Source organism: Neoarius graeffei, chromosome 21 (genome assembly GCF_027579695.1).
Source record: "Neoarius graeffei isolate fNeoGra1 chromosome 21, fNeoGra1.pri, whole genome shotgun sequence".
Taxonomy (NCBI): domain Eukaryota; kingdom Metazoa; phylum Chordata; class Actinopteri; order Siluriformes; family Ariidae; genus Neoarius; species Neoarius graeffei.
This window is the reverse complement of record NC_083589.1, coordinates 34,025,858-34,045,990: the sequence shown is the minus strand read 5'-3', so window position 1 is coordinate 34,045,990 and position 20,133 is coordinate 34,025,858. Positions and strand designations below refer to the sequence as shown.

The following is a 20,133-nucleotide window of genomic DNA, read 5'->3' as shown; positions in this document are numbered from 1 at the left end:
GCCGGCCCCGGGGCTCGAACCCAGGACCTTCTTGCTGTGAGGCGACAGCGCTAACCACTACACCACCGTGCCGCCCTAGTGTAAATTTGTTTTTGTTTTTGTCCTTGTTTAACTGATGTCTTGATTGAAACTGACTTTGCATTTTGTGTAAGATGATACACACCTCCTTTCCACCAATGCGAACTCAGTGCTCGTTCTGGACTAGTGCTAGTGCTGGTTCACAAAGTTCAACTTGTGAATTTCCTATAAGTACAGGTTTGCTTTTTCACGGGCGAGAGAGCCCGGCCATTACGTCATTGTATATGTCTTTGCACGTTTCTGCTTTCCCAGCAACACTAGTGCCAAGCACAACAACGACAACAACAATGACAGACTACTGGATTAAGCAGGCGAGACTCTACACTAGCTCGTTGTTTCTTTTAAATGGCGGTCACAAAGTTTTAGTTGGTCTTGTTGGTCATAATAATCCCACCCTAGCCCCTGACATACAGTATGCAGTTCTTGGTCCTAGACCAGCAAAGTCTTGGTTCTGCTCTGGAACCAGCTTTCCTGGCTGAGATCCAGCCCTTTGGTGGTCGAAACACAAAGAACTGGTTCGAGCTTAGGCTCTTAACCGGTACTCAAACTGCCATGGTGGAAAAGTGGTGACAATGTAGCGTCCTTTGTACGTATTTGTTCCTGATTTGTTCAAAATGTTCACATTGTCACTTAGATTCTTTTCTGAAACTTGACAGTGTCTGATCTCAACACACGAAAATACAATGAAACAAACAGGAGTGATACACAGCTGAGAGCCATTAGGGGATAAAGTCAGGATTGAACGCTTAACTCTTTACATATCAGACATCCATCCATTATCCGTAACCGCTTATCCTGTACAGGGTCGCAGGCAAGCTGGAGCCTATCCCAGCTGACTATGGGCGTGAGGCGGGGTACACCCTGGACAAGTCGCCAGGTCATCGCAGGGCTGACACATACAGTGCGTTTACATGCACATCCAAATCGAGCTACTGTCGGTAATCGAGCTAAGGGTCCCAGCAGGGGTGCCAGAGAAATCCAATCCTACATGCACACAAGGAAATCGAGCTATTGTGTGAGGTACATTGTGCACCCGAGCCACAGGTGGCGCTACACGCCCCATCGTGTTGAGGTCTCCATTACGCGTTTTTCTCCCGTCCATGCATTTTAATATATTCAATTCCTTAAGCTGAATGAGCATGAACTCTGTCTCCTCATTGCTCCAGAAGTGCACGTTTCTGCTTGCCATTTCCTCTTCTTCGTTCGTTCGTTCTCCTTGTTCCTCCTGACCTCTTCTGCTGCTCGCTACTACTACTGTTGTCATGCCGACCGAGGCTGTTGTGTTTCCCGCTTGTGGTCTCGTCACTCGTCACTTCCGGAAGGGGCAGTGCTGAAGTAAGTAGCTCGACTACGTAGCTCAATAGGGTTTACATGCACTAAGTAGCTCGGCTGCAATCGCATAATCTAGGTCGCGTAGCTCGATTACGAGAAATCCAGTTTGTTTCGATTTCAGCCGAGCTAAGGTGTTTCCATGGCATTTAGAACTTCGATTTCAGTCAAGCTACGGCAGAAATTCGATTTTCTCTATGTGCATGTAAACGCACTGATAGAGACACACAACCATTCACACTCACATTCACACCTATGGTCAATTTAGAGTCACCAGTTAACCTAACCTGCATGTCTTTGGACTGTGGGGGAAACCAGAGCACCCGGAGGAAACCCACGCGGACACGGGGAGAACATGCAAACTCCGCACAGAAAGTCCCTCGCCGGCCACAGGGCTCGAACCCGGACCTTCTTGCTGTGAGGCGACAGCGCTAACCACTACACCACCGTGCCGCCCCATATCAGACATTTCTTACCAATTTGTACAACCAGCACTGACCTCTTACACCACAGCGCTTCTGAATGCTTGGTTCTGATTGGTCAGAAGGTGTTGATTACTTTTCTATCACAGCACAGCTCAGACCGCTTGACTTAAAGAGTCTGGTGAGGTTTCATGAGGAAACGTCATTTTTAAAAGCAGTGCCAGTAATTTGTAACAGTCAGCAGTAAAGCTGTAAGATTAAGCTTTCCAACCCAGGGAAATCTTCAAGACCGAGAGCTTTGCCATTTCCTCAGGAACATGACACGCTGCAGTTTACTGTACATCTTATTAAGTTGAAGAGATATAAAAAGACAGGCTGGCGAGAGGATGACTCTTTATAGCTGGCATAACGTAAGTGATAACGGGAACTAACTTGGTTCGTGGATATTCCACTGCATTAAACAAAACAATAAAAAGATAAAAATGATTGATAGGTCGTTCTTTAAAAAATAATTCTCAAAAAAGCACTGGAGGAATAAAACACTTAAAACATGCTGTTACTCTGGATCATAACAGTACATCGGGATTCATCACTTCACCCCATTGTTTATTATTTATTTTAAATTGTTCTGGTCCACAAATTTGATTGGTTGAGCAGCGTTCCAGCACTCTAATAACCTCACTGGGACGGTTCACTGTGTGTATCACTCCGCTCATCTGTGTTCGCCACGTAAAATTCCATTTCCTACATCGAAACAGTTACTGCAATAGAATTAGCGATTTTTCAGGAATATAACTTTTGGCTTAAAATATGAAAGCTCGTCAGACGAAGATGAAAAGGAAGAAGGGTCACCATTATTATCTCTCATTCTCATTATCTCTAGCCGCTTTATCCTGTTCTACAGGGTCGCAGGCGAGCTGGAGCCTATCCCAGCTCACTACGGGCGAAAGGCGGGGTACACCCTGGACAAGTCGCCAGGTCATCACAGGGCTGACACATAGACACAGACAACCATTCACACTCACATTCACACCTACGGTCAATTTAGAGTCACCAGTTAACCTAACCTGCATGTCTTTGGACTGTGGGGGAAACCGGAGCACCCGGAGGAAACCCACGCGGACACGGGGAGAACATGCAAACTCCGCACAGAAAGGCCCTCGCCGGCCACGGGGCTCGAACCCGGACCTTCTTGCTGTGAGGTGACAGCGCTAACCACTACACCACCGTGCCGTCACCATTATTATTATTATTTTTTTTTTTAACCTGGAAGCAACTCTAACAGGGATATAAGATCAAATCAATGCTAGCTAAATAGCCAGCTCGACAACTTGCCGATATGCTAACATATGTCGGGCTTCTCCAGGCTCTATTTCCACTAACGGAGAAAAAAAAAACCCCAGAACATTTGGCCGTACTGTGCCTGAAATGTCACTTACTCAATATTAATTTCTCGTTTATAGAACTGTTGTATAAAAGCAATATCGCACTCTAGCCCCTGCCGTATTGCTGAAATAACAGCACGCCATTTTAAGATTTATTCCTTACATAATAAATAATGCAGTGTACTTTAGCTTTTTCCACAATCGAGCTTTCATAGCTGTCAGTGTCTCCATATTAGCACTGCACTGCAGAGTTGCCATAGAAATGATTCATTTCCGTATCCGAGGAAACGAACGGCTCGGGGTCTGAGGTTTTTTTCTTTTCTTCTGACGTAATTCCAATATAAAGCGAACACCAGCTATTAACACTATGGCTCTTGGATGAATCGTAACGAACAGACTCAACACCTATATCCAACTGCCTCTGACTCACAAGTGTTACATTTCCCTTCTGTCAATTATACATTATAGATTCCCACAGAGTGCTAAAGCACCTTCCCAATAACGTAAAGATACATCGAGATCGGTGACCAAATTCTTCATCTTCCTCCTCATCGTCATCATGTAAATCATGCACTTTATTATTATCATCTTTCAGTCACTTAATAACAGGAGGGAACAAGTGCTCACCCCGGTTAAGGTTTTGATGTTGTGCAGGGCGTTCTGGGCCTCAAGAGCAGCTTTCCGTGTGTAGAACGTGACAAAACAGCATCCTAGGCACAGAGAGAGAGAGAGAGAGAGAGAGCATTAGCATGAATAGGAATACAGCTGGATTTCAGCTGCTTGCTGACTGAAGGAAAAAACCTCACCGTTGAACCCAGAAGGAAAAACAGGAGAGAAAGAGGGATAACAGAGTTGTGAGTGAGAAGGAGTCGGAGAACTCTGTGTGTCCTGTATTATTTTTTTTTTTGTACACTGGGTGTAGAAACAAAGAATGCTTCTGAATAAGATCCTATTATCCAGAATAGTGATAGATGAATTCCTTCATACACTCAAAAAAGATAACTCCGTGTGTGTGTGTGTGTGTGTAAACATGCAGATGCTCACATATTACACTTTGGCCACAATTTATGCGACGGTCTGTCTTCGTCCGCACATGTACCCCGGCTGTGTCCATAGCTTTGATCTCAGATTTGATAGAAACCCACTTGCATATCACACACACACACACACACACACACACACACACACACACACACACACTCATCACTGATCACACAGTCCTGCAAGAACTTAAAATGTTGTGCTATAAAAAAGTCCATGCTCTTTTCAGGAGTGTTAGAACATCTCTTTGCTGTTCAGCCAAAATCGCCACTAATTAGCACGGACACGAACGATCGGCCACGTTCCAAATCCACACTGAGTTTACTGACTCGACTTATATCACTGATCACTGATGTCTGCTACAGAGAGAATCTGACAGGCCCAGTTATCCACTCACGCACAACATACATGATGTGTGTGTGTATATATGAGAGAGAGAGAGAGAGAGAGAATTGGCAGAATGGCAACCGTGTAATACTTTCAATGGCCAACATGCTCCTACACACACACACACACACACACACACACACACACACACACACACAAAAGTCATAAACACACATTAAAAAGTAGGATTCCCACTTACAGACCCCTATATGTCTCAACACATTTCTCTTATGGGGACCAGGGCTTTGTCCAAATGATGAGATGAAGACAAATGCGTGCACACACACACACACACACACACACACACACACACACACACACACGCACACACCTATCACCTGTGACTAGTGAGTAATTGGCCATGGGTGCTGTGCTAACAAAGCTAATGGCTGCTCTAATCGGCTGTGACGCTTCAGCAGAAACAAATAAGTCATAATTCAATCTCACGGAGCAAACACTCCATCTCTCACTGCAGCAGAACAAAAAAGTGGATGTGAGTATGTGAGAGAGACAAATAGGGTGTTTATGGAGATGAGTCCAAAGAACTTTCAGTTCCTTTGGTTAAAGGCTTAAGGTTAATTGTTCCTCCATGAACGTCTCACAATTAGTACTGGTAATAAGACGCACGTTCTAATTTTCCATTCATTTCCTCACTCAGAAACAAAACACAAGAACCTTTTAAAGTTCAGCTTCTAACCTTTACTTGACACCGCATTTGTGTTTGTTCGTGGAAGAATTTTTATTTGATTACAATTTAAACTTGATTAGAACAAGATTTCACATGCATTATTTCCGCTTTGTAACTTGTAGAAACAAGGAATAACACTTTTTTTAAATAAATAAAAGCCCCGCTCTGTATTTATAGGAAGAGCCCATCCTGTTTTACACCACCAGCTTACACACTCTTAGATACTGTACCGTATGTCTTACAGGCAGGACTATAAAATGGCGCCCAGCTACGATATCTGCATGGTCAGGTATCTGCATTGCCCCTTAAGGACATATTATCTCATTAACAAATGTGGAACATAGCCCATGTTTTTCTGTGGCTGACTATCAAATAGTGTATAAACAAAGGCTCATCTTTTTTTAAATTAAACATTCTATTAACATACCGTTATAATCTCCAAATGTTGGTGCCTCTTTTAAATACATTTCTACTCAGTGTAATTATTATCATGTTTGTGAGGCAAAGGATTGGGTGAGAGGTGTCGAGGCATTTATGCTGTGTTTGACTAGAGGTTGGAACTTATGAATCCCAACCACCGACCAGGAAGTTCTGCAAGTAACCGAGACTTTGGGGGGTTGAGACCAAATCAAGACTAAGACCAAGACTAGAGTGTATTGACACTGAGACAAGACCAAGACGTTGAGGGGTTGAGACCAAGTCAAGACAAGACCAGAGTGTATTGATACCAAGACAAGACCAAGACCAGAGTGTATCGTCACTGAGAAAAGACCAAGACTTTGAGGGGTTGAGACCAAGTCAAGACAAGACCAGAGTGTACTAATACCAAGACAAGACCAAGACTTTGAGGGGTTGAGACCAAGTCAAGACAAGACCAGAGTGTACTGATACCAAGACAAGATCAAGACCAGAGTGTATCGTCACCGAGAAAACACCAATATTTTGAGGGGTTGAGGCCAAGTCAGTGTATTGATACCAGGACAAGACCAAGACTTTGATGGGTTGAGACCAAGTCAAGACCAAGACCAGAGTGTATTGATACCAAGACAAGACCAAGACTTTGAGAGGTTGAGACCAAGTCAAGACCAAGGACAGAGTGTATTGATACCAAGACAAGACCAAGACTTTCAGGAGTTGAGACCAAGTCAGTGTATTGATACCAAGACAAGACCAATACTTTGAAGGGTTGAGACCAAGTCAAGACAGAAACAGAGTGTATCATCACCAAGACAAGACTAAGACTTTGAAGGGTTGAGACCAAGTCAAGACCAAGACCAAGGCAGGATGAGACCGAAGCAAGACTAGGACCAGACTAGTGCGTGTGAAGGGGTGGAAAGGGGTGACTGCTGTTAGCAGTCACAAAAATTTCAAATTAGCAATGAGTCACATTATTGGTTGAAATTGAAGCAGGAAGTTTTACATCCAATCCCAGTAACGATGTTAACAAATAGATCAGACAATACACAGGCAATTTAGTGATATCCTTGGACCCCACAGTTGTGGTCCTGACCGGTTTTGAAATAAAAACCGAGATAAGACCAAGTAAATCCATAACCAATTCTGAGATGAGACTGAGACCTTCAAAAAGTGGTCTCAAGACCAGTGTCGAGACCAAGGCTGACCTCAACTACTATAATGGTGTGTTCACACTTATACCGGTACGAAAGTGGTATAACTGTATCGATACAAAGTATGCCGGTACAGTTTAGTGCATCTGTCCACACTAGCGAGAAATGTTTGCGGTTTTCTTTCACGGAAGTTGAAATGCACGTGCGCGAAATGTTTCCGTGGTAACCGAGTAACTTCCTTCCGAGAATATGGCGGATGAAACAACGTGTGTTTGCTTTTTGTTGTCAGTGTACAGTCTGTATTTCTGGTGGTCATTTATTCAGTCGAATCGTATAAAACGCGCGAGGCAGTTGAGAAAGAAACAAAGAAAACGAATCTCCCTTTCTCCCCCCTCACTTTCTCCCTCTTCCCTTCTCCTCCCTTCCCCTCCCCTCCCTTTCTCCCTCTTTCCTTCTCTTCCCCTCCCTTTCTCTCCCTTTTCCCCTCTTCCTCCCTCTTTCCCCCTCCCTCCCTCCTTCTCCCTCCCTCCCTCCCTCCCTCCCTTTCTCCCCCCTTTCTTTGCTCCATGTAGCTCCACGGTCGTTTTGAGCCATTTTTTGACGTTTTATTTACAGCTGGAAAGCGCGGGCGTATTGTATTGTATGAATAACCCGGAAGACGTAGGAATGGTTCATTGCGCTTGCGCATTATATTTGTATCGATACAGAGCCGCTTCATCTGTCCACACTACAGCGAAGCGCTACAATACCGATACTGTACCGGTACGAAACCCATACATTTGTGGGTTTCGTACCGATACAGTTATACCGCTACAGTACCGGTATAGTTGCTAGTGTGGACAGGTGTTGCGGTACGAAAGTAGTTTCGTATCGGTACAAAATCCCTAGTGTGGACAGGGTATAACAGTAGTTCTGAGGTAAGTGGAATGCAGCACTAGCTTGGGGGGGGGGTCCTGGAGTGCCGAACACCGAATGGTTTGAATGTAACGGGATGCAGGAATGTGGAGAAAGGAATTCACATCTGATCGTGTAGGTAAACTATAACTTACAACTTTTAAATGGAGGAATTGCTTGCGGTTACAAAGGCCTTAATATGTACTTATTAATCCTCAGTGAACTGAATCAACCTTTTCCTCTCAAACTCACATCACACAGGAGTCCACCTGAGAAAAGAAAGTCTGGAGTGACTATCCGGTTAAATGAACAAGACTGTCCTGTTCTGTTGTATTCCTTGATTAATAAAACACACCCTGCTGAGCTGAGCATAAGGCCTACTGTAGCAACATCTAACACAGAGAGACACGAATATAGTCTCCAAGATTTTTCACACAAATGCTCACACACACACACACACACACACACACTTACTTAATGCTGTTAATTAATACTAAGCTACATTTAATCCTAAATTAAACTTTAAACCCAGTAACCAAAAGCAAGGATTAGTGAGTTTTTAATTTGTTTTTAATAAAATCTGTTTTTTAATTAAAAAAAAAAATTCTTAAAAAGAATCAGATATTCTGATATATATTTAGACCGCACCAAGAAATATAAACATGCTTACACACACACACACACACACACACACACACACACACACACACACACACACACACACACACACAGTGAAATGAGAATACATTTGAATACATTAGCATAATAGGCCTCTACCAGACCTTCGAAGATGCAACACACACACACACACACACACACCTGAAACACACATACCTGTATCATTTAACAACAAGGGACAGAGATGCTCACACTATACCGTTTATTCTCCCTGTTTTTGCATGTGTGTGTGTGTGTGTGTGTGTGTGTGTGTGTGTGTGTGTGTGTGTGCATGTATGTGTGTCTATTATGCACTTCAAAGGCAAAGAGGAATACATTTTTTGTAAAGAGACACACAGCTGCACTGCTCCGATCTCAGATCAATCAATCGACAAGAGGGCGACCTGTTCTCTCTCTGTGTGTGTGTGTGTGAATGTGCATCTTAAATTGCAGTCCAGTTCAGATAAACAATTTATGCTTCTTTCCTCTGGGTACATTTATATTCCATGTCTTCATTTCTGCCACCTTGACACACACGCTCAGACACACCGACATGCCCACACACACACACACACACACACACACACACACACACACACACACACACACACACACACACCTTTCTTACTATCCTTGTGAGGACCTGCTGCTGCCGTATTTATTAATGCAGCTAATTAATGCTACACCTCAATCTAACCCTAACCTCAGCAAGTAAAGCAAACCCTCTTGTCCATGCATTTGTGTTCAAAATGTTTGTGAACTTCACACTGCGAATAATTATAATTAATAATCTCTACTTAAGGTAGCAAAACATCGCAAGCTACACTTAGTTACTTAATGTTCAATATAACACCTTCACGTTCACTGCTGTGAGTCATCAATAATCACACTGAGACTAAAACAGCATTTAATCGGAAATGATCGATACAAATTAAACACTGCGAGAATCGACCCAGTGAGGTGGACGGAACCTGAAAGAGTATAAAGTCAAATATCTTTATTCCCTCAGCTATAGTAGGTTCCTTCAATAACACAAGGACATAAGAAGGAGACTAGCAAAAGGGTCTCTACGGTCGTATTTTGATTACAGTCTCACCAAAGGTCATGCCTCAAAACACATACTGTAGAGTCATGGGGAAAAAGAAACTACACCCTCCTTCAATTTTAGTTTTTTTATTTAGCAGGGCCTAAATAATAACTGGGTGGTCCTCAGGATCTTTGAAAAACAAACGACTTTAGGTGACAGCAAAAAAGACAACAGATTTTAATATATTGTCATTACCATTACCAAAAAAAGTAACCAAACGTTCAGAAACCAGGTGGAAAAAATAAGGACATGGTATCATTCAGTAACCTGCAGAACCACCTTTAGCAAGAATCACTTGAAGTAAACGTTTTGGAGAAATTTTGGCCCACTCTTCTTTACAACATTGCTTCAGTTCATTGATATTTGAGGGCGTTGTTTATACACAGCTTTCTTAAGATCCCACGATAACATCTCAAAGGGGTTGAGCTCAGAATCAGAATCAGGCCAATTAAGGTCACACTTGCAAGGAATTTGACTTGACGTTTGCTCCAAGATCGATACAATCAAGACAACAATCATTAAATAAAGGTCAACGTACCGGTAGCATAAGGAAGCATAAGTATGAGATAGTAATATTGCAAATTGTGAATGTTTGAAATATCTATCCATTATCTACACCACCTATCCATCATGGTTGCGTGGGAAACTGGAGCCAATCCTGGCTGACTTCGGGCAAGAGGTGGGGGTACACCCTGGGCAGGTCCCCAATCTATCACAGGGCTGACACAGAGATGGACATCCATTCACACTCGCATTGTGTGACTGTAGCAAAGAGTTCTTAGCCTGTTTAGGCATAAGTGTATTACTGTTCAGTCTATGGAGGGCATGGTGACGGAGTGGGTAGTACTGTTACTTCGCAGCAAGCAGGTTCTGGGTTTCTGGGTTCAAACCTGCCAGTCAACTGGGGTCTTTCTGTGTGAAGTTTGAATGTTCTAATGTCTGCATGGGTTTCCTCCAGGCACGCCAGTTTTCTCTCAGAGTCCAAAGACATGACAAGGATTAAATCAACTGGCTACCCTAAATTGTCCATCGTTGTGAATGCGAGTGTGAATGGCTGTTTGTCTCTCTGTGTTAACCCCACAATAGACTGGCAACCTGTCCAGGGTGTTCCCCGCCTCTCACCCAATGTCAGCTGGGATTGGCTCCAGTGCACCCACGACTCACAATGGATAAGCAGCAAAGAAATAGGATGAATGAATGAATGAATGAATGAATGAACGCTCAGTCTGCCAGTTGCAGCAAATATGTCACTGCAGGGGAGAGCCATATATTCTGTCATTGAGCAGGAATAAAAATATCTGTGCCTTGAAGTTCTTGTTTTGACAGTCCGATATCTCACCCAACGCCATTTTCCATGAATATAGTGGAAGGAAGATGGGGTTCGCAGAATATGTGACAATCTTGACCACTCTCTTTCTGCATCTGATATTGTAGAGTTCCTGCAAAGGAGGCAGATTGCAGCTGACAATCTTTTTCTGCGGAGCAGATGAGTTTTCCCTTTTCCATTGAAGTGCATAATTCAAACCACAGTCAATCAAGATGTGAGGACTTCATGATAGGCATGCAGAACTGCACTGGTAGGTTTGTGGCAGCTTGAATTTTCTCAGCTGTCAAGAGAAGAACATCCTCTGGTGGGCCTTCTGGATGTTGGAGACACTCTTGGCCTCCTGTTTAAGGTTTTGTGAGATTCCCAAGGAATCTGAAGGACTCCACTTGGATTACCACTGTTCCACTTAGGATTAGGGGAAGTAGATGAGATGGTCGTCTCATAAAGTCAACAACCACCTCAACGGTTTTTAAGAGTATTGAGCTGCAGATTGTTCCAGCTGAAACTAGCAAGGTCAACTCCTGTCTGTACACCAGTTCGTTACCATCTTGAATCAGACCAATTAGTGAAGTGTTATCTGTGAACATCAGAAGTTTTACAGATGTGGCTCTGGGGGTACAGTAATTGGTGGATAGAGAGTAGAACAATGGAGAAAATAGGCAGCCCTGCAGTGCTCCAATGCTGAGGGTCAGAGAGTCTGAGATAATCTTCCCCAGCCTCACATGCTGCTTCCTGTCAGTTAGGAAGTCAGTAATCCAACGATATGTGGCATCAGGCTCAGATAACTGGGACATTTTAGACTGGAACAGAGGTGGGATTATAGTATTGAATGCTGACCTGAAATCAATGAACCAGATCTAGTCATAGGTTCCAGGAGACTCCAGATGCTGCAGAATAAAGTGGAGTCCCATGTTGATGGCATCATCTGCAGACCTGTACTATATGCAATCTGTAGAGGATCTAACACTGAGTCTTTGATGGATTTCACGTAGACAAGCACAAGTCTCTCAGGAGTCTTCCTGACTACTGATGTTTGGGTGACTGGTCTGTCATCATTTACACTTTGATTTCTTGGCTTTTTGAGAACAGATATGAATGGTGAACTTTTGAAGCAGGCTGGGACAATGCATTGATTGATTGAAGATATCTGTGAATACTGGTGTAGCCGATCAGCACAATACTTCAAGAAGGCTAGAGATATACCATCAAGCCCAGGTGCTTTCCTTGTTTCTGCTTCGTGATCAGGCTGTCCAACTCTTTTTCAGAAAGTTAGTTGTGGTTTTGAGGGCACTGCTGAGGACAATGGCTGTATGATAGGGGTGAGATGTGAATAGTGAACAGGTGATAAGCCTGGACTAGGCCTTTCAAATTGCCAGTCGAAGGTTTTCAGATCATTGGCTAGTTGACGATCCTCAGAAAAGGGTAGCAATTTCTTTTCTTCTTGCAAACCTTTCCTCACTGAATAGGAGTCATTCGCTGAGAACTGTTTTTCCACCTATTTTTGACTATTCTGATGACCTTTTACAACCTGACTTTCTTAGGCCCTGTCCACATGGCAATGGATTCAGGCAAATCTGATAAAATTGTTTATCGTTTCGGCCTGGCGTCCACACGGCACCGGCGTTTTGGGTGCCCCAAAACGAAATCTTTTGAGAACAGGTTCCAGAGTGAAAAAATCTGGCAACGGCGCCGTTGCGAAGTCGTCTGGATGAGTAAAACGGATTTGTTTACGATGACGTCACAACCACATGACTGTCAGTGCTTCACGCCGGGTAGAAGTGTAACGAACTCGATGCGAGTTGTCAACAAATCCTATAACTTGGTTCATGAAATGCGCTTACAAAATATTTTCACTGTGAATATTTATTGTGTAATGGTGCAAAGTGAGAGAGAGACAGAGAGAGAGTGAGAGAATAGCCCTTAGGGCAGAGTCTTTAGTCCAAACACTGCGGAAGCAGTACCAAACCGCGCACCGCCCATGCGCTTTCCAAAAACAAAAACAATCCCGCCAGCAAAAATAGGAAAAAAAAAAAAGGAGCGATCTCACCTCTTCAGATGTTGGTTTAAGTCCGACAATACATTCTTCAAAAAGGGCGTAGAAGAACAAAGTAATCCATAAACGTGTTACATTCAATTTATTCCGGACCATTAAAGAATTCTGGAGGATATCAGAATGTTGGCGTACCGGCTTCCATCTACCCCCATTCATTCCTCTTTCCGCGTCTTTCGTTTTACGCTACTGATTAATAATCAAAATTTTATGTGGCTAATGCTACAGAAGAAGGGGTTTATGCGCATGCGTCCTACTTCTTCTATTGTTCTGGTGTCTCCGATGGGACCGTCTTACAGCGCACGTAGAGGTGTGGCATGTGTACTGCATCGTTTTCAGCAAGCGTTGCGTTGCCATATGTACCTGATATTTTACTGATCCGTTGCCCATGTGGACACGATATTTAAAAAAAAAAATCTCGTTGCCATTGTCGTGTGGATGTAGCCTTAGAGAGGTCTTTATCTCCACTTCTGGAAGCCTGTTTTTTCCTCACGGTGCAGTTGTTTGTGTTCTGCAGTGAACCAGGGCTTATCGTCATTACCCTATCTTACTCTTGTCTTTCTGAGGATGCAGGCTCATATTTGATGTCTGGACTTTGCCATTCCATCGCCTTAATTTTTTTTTTCTTCCTTAGCCATTCAGATGCCAATTTGCTGGTGCGCTTGGGATCACTGTCCTGTTACATGATCCAATTTCAGCCCAGCTTACCGTAAGCTGCTAGACAGATGGCCTCGCATTTGTCTCAAGAATAAGAAAAAGTAGCTTCCTCTTTATCTCGTATTGAGAGAGAATACAAGGGTTTAAAAAAGTGCCTTGCTTATGATGCTATTTTTTTTCACATGCTAAAATGATAGCATACTAGCATATTACTTTATTAGCTTCAGAAAAACAGCAAGTTTTCCAAGGAAATTGGAAAATTTCCCCCAGGTCTCTAACACTACGTTCACACTGCAGGCTGAAGTGACTCAAATCCGATTTTTTCGCCCATATGTGACCTGTATCCGATCTTTTATTGACAATATGAATGACACAGATCCGATTTTTTCAAATCCGACCCAGGCCGTTTGGATATGTGGTCCTAATTCCAATTCCTATCCGATCTTTTCATATGCGACTTCAGTCTGAACCGCCAGGTCATCCGACTTACACGTCATCAACAAGCCACAAACGTCACTATTCTGCGCTGACGTAGGCGGCGGGTCTCTCAAAAAAAGTTACAACAACATGGCTTTGATGTTCCTTTGAACAGAGGTTGCAGTCACTACTCCGCAGAACGCCTGAGCCAAAACCCTTGCCCTCTTCCTTCTCAACCTCCTCCTTAACATCAGGCTATTGTGCATGTTCTGGCTCCGTCGCAACAACAACTGCATCATCGCCAGGTACTCCATGCTGGCTACTGTCATACACAGGAAACTTTAGGTTACTTCCGTAAACACTGGCCATGCTCACTGCGTGTGACGTCGTCGTATCCTACAATGCGCATGCGGAACACTTTTAGGTCGCTTTTCGTTCATACTGAGGATCACATACAAGTCGCATATATTTGTTAATGTGAACGACCTCACAAAAAAATCGGATTTCACAAAAAAATCGGAATTGAGCATTAAGCCTTGCAGTGTGAACGTAGTGTAAGTTCTGCTGTATCAGGGCAATTTGGCGTCCTGATTAGTTACGAAACTGAAGGCCACTGAGTAAATCAGGGATCGAAAGATCGTAGTGTCCGTCACTGCCCTCAATGCTAGATGAAAACACATACAAAGAGACACATATATCCATGCACACATACTGCCTTTCCTCCACATTAAAGTGCAGATATTGGGAAGTTCATATTTGGTATGGAGAGAGTTAAGGATTCAGAAACACATCTAGGGCTATAGAGGGCTGCATGAGTCAGCACATCTGGCTAACAGCACAATTGCTGGGTTTCATGTGACATCAAATCCGTCTCATTAGTTATTCAGAACTTTAGCTGGTTGTCTACCAAAGCTCAGTTGACAAAGCGTTTGTATGAAGAAGGTGCATTACTCGCATGAAAAATGCCTCACACTTGCGTTGTTTTCAGGTGTTCGAATCAATCAAACCGTGAAACTGATAAAAGTTTCTTCAGGGTTCCCTGTGAACTAATAAAAAAGGGGTGAACGAGCACAGGATTTCACAAAAAGACGTTGAGAAAGGTGGCTTTTGAACCTCTGACTGGAATCGAAGGGAGCCGAGTCGAAGCATGCTCGAGTTTGCAGTGATCACTTCGTGAAAGGTTTGTATCTCCCTCTCAGCTCTGGCCTTAGTGTTTTCCAAGTACTTTTCTTGTCGTTATTTTATGGTACTTTTAAGGGGTTTCTGATGATCTTTGTGAATGATTTACCTGAGAGATAAGAGCCAACACAAGTGAAAATCAAGCCAACTGTTGTTTGTTTACACTTCAACTTGCAGCGCTTCATTGTAAAGACGCGAACGAAAAGCTTAAAAAAAACACACTTACACGGGCAAAAACAATCCAGGATTCATTCGGCAGCGACTTGATACCGAGGTCCTTTACCCAGCCACGTACAAAAAAGTTGTAAGCCTCCATACTCTTCCACGCTTTCATCTGTTTTGCGGTGTAGAAGGACGTCTGCAACACCAGATAGTTCGAGATCTCGGGGAACTCGACTGAAGGGTAGTTTTCGAGATCGTATGACAAATCCTTCTTTCTCAGACTGTAGGGGTCGATTCCATTGCACACAGCAATCTTCTGAATATATCTAAAGCGAGCAGTGGCTTCTAGATTACGAGCGTACTCTGATAAGTTATCGCTAGTTGTTTGCACTCTGGCAGCCGTTTCAACCACCAGCTATTTCACTTCCGATAAAACCGCTAAGAAAAGTCACGTGACTGAAACCCAGCAATAGGAAAAGTGGCAATGCTTCAACATCCTACCCCCACCCCCACATTTAAAATTTATTCTAATTTAAAAGGCACGTTTTATGTTTTCACTTCCGTTTGTTGGTTTGTTTGCCTGTTCCCAGCATAACTCAAAAAGTAGTGAACAGAATTTAATGAAATTTTGAGGAAAGGTGGGCCATGGGCCAAGGAACAATTGATTATATTTTGAGGCAAATCCGAAGATGTGGCTTGGTGGCGGTACACACTCGACCAAATGCCCTTCTAGTCAAGTCAAGTTTATTTGTGTCATGCTTTTAACAACAAACATTGTCACAAAGCAGCTTGACAGAAAATTAAAGACTTTAAACATATGAGCTTTATCAATACAAAATTATTTATCCCTAATGAGCAAGCCTGAGGCGACGGTGGCAAGGAAAACTCCCTCAGACGTCATGAAGAAGAAACCTTGAGAGGAAACAAAATCGAAAGGGAACCCATCCTCATTTGGGTGATAAAAGACAGCATGATTATATTTAAAAAACTATCGTTAAATACTGGTAATTATTGCCCGTGAACCTGATTTGCTCTGAATGGTGCTCTTCACAGGGGCTGTGTTGGTCCTAGGGTTTGGTCATATAGCTGCTTGGAATTGGGCAGTCTACCCGAGGAGTCAGGGGTCACATGTGATATATATTTTCACTGTGTTCTGTCAAAATGACGTAAATCACTCCCCGCATCTCCTCAGCAATGTAGACTTGGCCCTAGCGGAAGTCTCCGGCAAGGAGCGCTGATTGCGAGGTCATGTACAAGTGAAACTCTCAGGCGAGCCGGGGAAGGGGATTCCACGCCGAGGCTGTGCGCAGTGTGTTAGCGTGAGCATGTAGCCTATGGGAAATGATAGTGTCTTGGATTAGCAGTGTGTTAGCGTGAGCATGTAGCCTATGGGAAATGATAGTGTCTTGGATTAGCACAGTGTGTTAGCGTGAGCATGTAGCCTATGGGAAATGATAGTGTCTTGGATTAGCACAGTGTGTTAGCATGAGCATGTAGCCTATGGGAAATGATAGTGTCTTGGATTAGCACAGTGTGTTAGCGTGAGCATGTAGCCTCTGGGAAATGATAGTGTCTTGGATTAGCACAGTGTGTTAGCGTGAGCATGTAGCCTATGGGAAATGATAGTGTCTTGGATTAGCACAGTGTGTTAGCATGAGCATGTAGCCTATGGGAAATGATAGTGTCTTGGATTAGCACAGTGTGTTAGCGTGAGCATGTAGCCTATGGGAAATGATAGTGTCTTGGATTAGCACAGTGTGTTAGCGTGAGCATGTAGCCTATGGGAAGTTAAAGTGTCTTGGATTAGCACAGTGTGTTAGCGTGAGCATGTAGCCTATGGGAAATGATAGTGTCTTGGATTAGCACAGTGTGTTAGCGTGAGCATGTAGCCTATGGGAAATTATAGTGTCTTGGATTAGCACAGTGTGTTAGCGTGAGCATGTACCGGTAGCCTATGGGAAATGATAGTGTCTTGGATTAGCACAGTGTGTTAGCGTGAGCATGTAGCCTATGGGAAATGATAGTGTCTTGGATTAGCACAGTGTGTTAGCGTGAGCATGTACCGGTAGCCTATGGGAAATGATAGTGTCTTGGATTAGCACGGTGTGTTAGCGTGAGCATGTAGCCTCTGGGAAATGATAGTGTCTTGGATTAGCATGGTGTGTTAGCGTGAGCATGTAGCCTCTGGGAAATTATAGTGTCTTGGATTAGCACAGTGTGTTAGCGTGAGCATGTAGCCTATGGGAAATGATAGTGTCTTGGATTAGCACAGTGTGTTAGCGTGAGCATGTAGCCTATGGGAAGTTACAGTGTCTTGGATTAGCACAGTGTGTTAGCGTGGGCATGTAGCCTATGGGAAATGATTGTGTCTTGGATTAGCACAGTGTGTTAGCGTGAGCATGTAGCCTATGGGAAATGAATAGTGTGTTGGATGAGCACTAATCCCATGTTTTGGAAAATCGAAAATGTCTTGTGCCCCTCTGGGGTGTCACCAATCCATGTGCAAAGTATCAAGTATGTGCGTCCTGCCATGTCGATTTGCATAGGTGAACAAACAGAGAGAGAGAGAGAGAGAGAGAGAGAGAACCTTCCTTTAGTAGTATAGATATCTTCTCTGTCCTTCTAAATATATCTTTGACTTAAATTCCTCAAGTGTGTTTTAGCAATGGAAGCAACATGTCCATCCATAAATATACCTTTCGATCTTATTGAGACATTCTTAAAGTGCCATTCCACCATTGGATGTATTCTTTGGCATAAAATACAATATATTTAATGACAACATGACTAGACAGAGAAATCTTTTAGCTTCAAAATGATATATCAAACATAATTTTTTGACAACGACAAGTATATTAATTTTGCGACCAAAGTCACCTACCCTTTTAATTTCCGCGCGGTAGTGAAACGTGATGTCATCGGCAGGTTCCCCTTCTTGTGTACCACGTCACGTGTGACGTGGCACAGATTATCAGCAATGGCGGATAGAACGCGTTTGTCAGCTTCGGAAAAGAAGCGAAGGAAAATAGCAAGTGATGCCCAAAGGAGACGGTCGATGGTGAATATCAGCACGGCAATCGACAAGTGGAAATCGCGTTCTATCCGCCATTGCTGATAATCTGTGCCACGTCACACGTGACGTGGTACACAAGAAGGGGAACCTGCCGATGACATCACGTTTCACTATCGCAAAATTAATATACTTGTCGTTGTCAAAAAATCATGTTTGATATATCATTTTGAAGCTAAAAGATTTCTCTGTCTAGTCATGTTGTCATAAAATATATTGTATTTTATGCCAAAGAATACATCCAATGGTGCAATGGCACTTTAACTAAAATTTTACTTAAATTTACTTCATTTGAGAGAAATATGGCGGTGAAACACAGGGTCCAGGGACCCCTTTCAAATAGTGTGAATACATCTGACATATTTCAACACTGTTTCTATCTAGCTTTTAAACACAACACTAATCTCTGACCTTGGTTTATTCTGGCAAATATCATCATTTGTTTGCTACTTCATGTTAAATTTTTATAACAGAGGTAGTTTATAATTATTTGGCTATCAGTGTGCGTGTGTACCTTTGCTCTGTGGTGGGTTTTGACTGCGGTCTCTCAGGATGTTAATCTGATAGACAGCCCCGTATGGTTCGAAAAGCTCCTTCAGCTCCTTCTCAGACCAGGAGCGAGGGATCTGTCCCACAAACATCTTAATTGCGTCTGGATCAGGCTGATCCGAATGCTCCAGAGCTCCGTTCATCTTTCCAGCTGTGCCGTTACTGGACAGAGAGAAAAAGAAAGAGACAGAGGGGGAGATTATCAGTCTTTAAATGCTTTAATTACCTGTCACGATGATGATGTCTACTGAATGATACTGAATTCAGTGGAGGAAAAAAGGATTCATAAGAGATAAAGGCAGAGGCAGGAGATGGTGAAAGTGAGAAAGAATAACAGAAGCAGTAATTGAAAAGTTCCTGCTGGCTCGTTTCCGTGCAGATCTACTTGGCTGGTTGACTAAAACTTTGATCAAAAGTGTCTTCAGGAGTGATTCAGAGAGCTTCAAAGGTCAGCATGTAGTGTGTGTGATGTCTCCAAAATGTCAGGAGGCTCTGCAGGCCTCAAAGTAAATTTGAACGGCTCTGAAACGCGTTGATTTTGCCAACGCTTTGCTTTCAGAAACAGAACCAGAATCTGGGCAGAGAATCTTAAATCCAAAATAAGGCACGTGGTCCAATATGACGGAGTGTCGTATGGCTTTCTTTGGTACTGCTGAGGATGGTGAACATTAATTTCCAGAGCAAACACGACCACTTAACATTTAATAAGCACATAATCAACATAATTTGAGCTAATCAAGATTATTTTAAGGTTTATTTAATAAATTCCACACAGCGTTTACTCGCAATTCATATCCTGACAGAATCAAAAGACCTGCACTTGGATTTTTTGTTCCTTCTGTCCAGTCTTCTATTTGTAGAATTCATTTGTAGACATTTTTAACATTCCTTAATTTATCAATTTGCTAATTTTCAGTAGAACTTTATCCTGCGGAAGTGGTGGCTTGAAGGGGGAAAGCTCTGGGTTACTGATCGAAGGGTTGGGGATTCAAACCCCAGCACGACCAACCTGCCACGACTGGGCCCTTGGACAAGACTCTCAATCTTTATCAGCTCAACCTAGTCTCATCGACCCCACACAGAAGTGGGACAAGGATGTACAAAGACGAAGAATAATACTTTATCCTTGTCAGGGTCGTGATGGATTCGGAGTGTGCGGTTTTTTTTTTTCCCCAGTCTACCAGAC

At 43.1% G+C, this 20,133-nt stretch overlaps 1 protein-coding gene across 21 annotated transcripts in view; it reads right to left on the bottom strand.

Annotated features, from left to right (window-relative positions):
- The window catches only part of celf2 (cugbp, Elav-like family member 2), a 297,415-nt gene that overhangs the window by 88,680 nt on the left and 188,602 nt on the right, over positions 1-20,133 (bottom strand). For all 21 annotated transcript variants that reach the window (XM_060903001.1, XM_060903007.1, XM_060903003.1 and 18 more), the window contains 2 exons: positions 18,913-19,109; positions 3,842-3,924 (listed from right to left, as the gene is read on the bottom strand). In XM_060903001.1, coding sequence (XP_060758984.1) covers positions 3,842-3,924; positions 18,913-19,109 — 280 coding nt within the window. The remainder of the gene's footprint in view (positions 1-3,841; positions 3,925-18,912; positions 19,110-20,133) is intronic.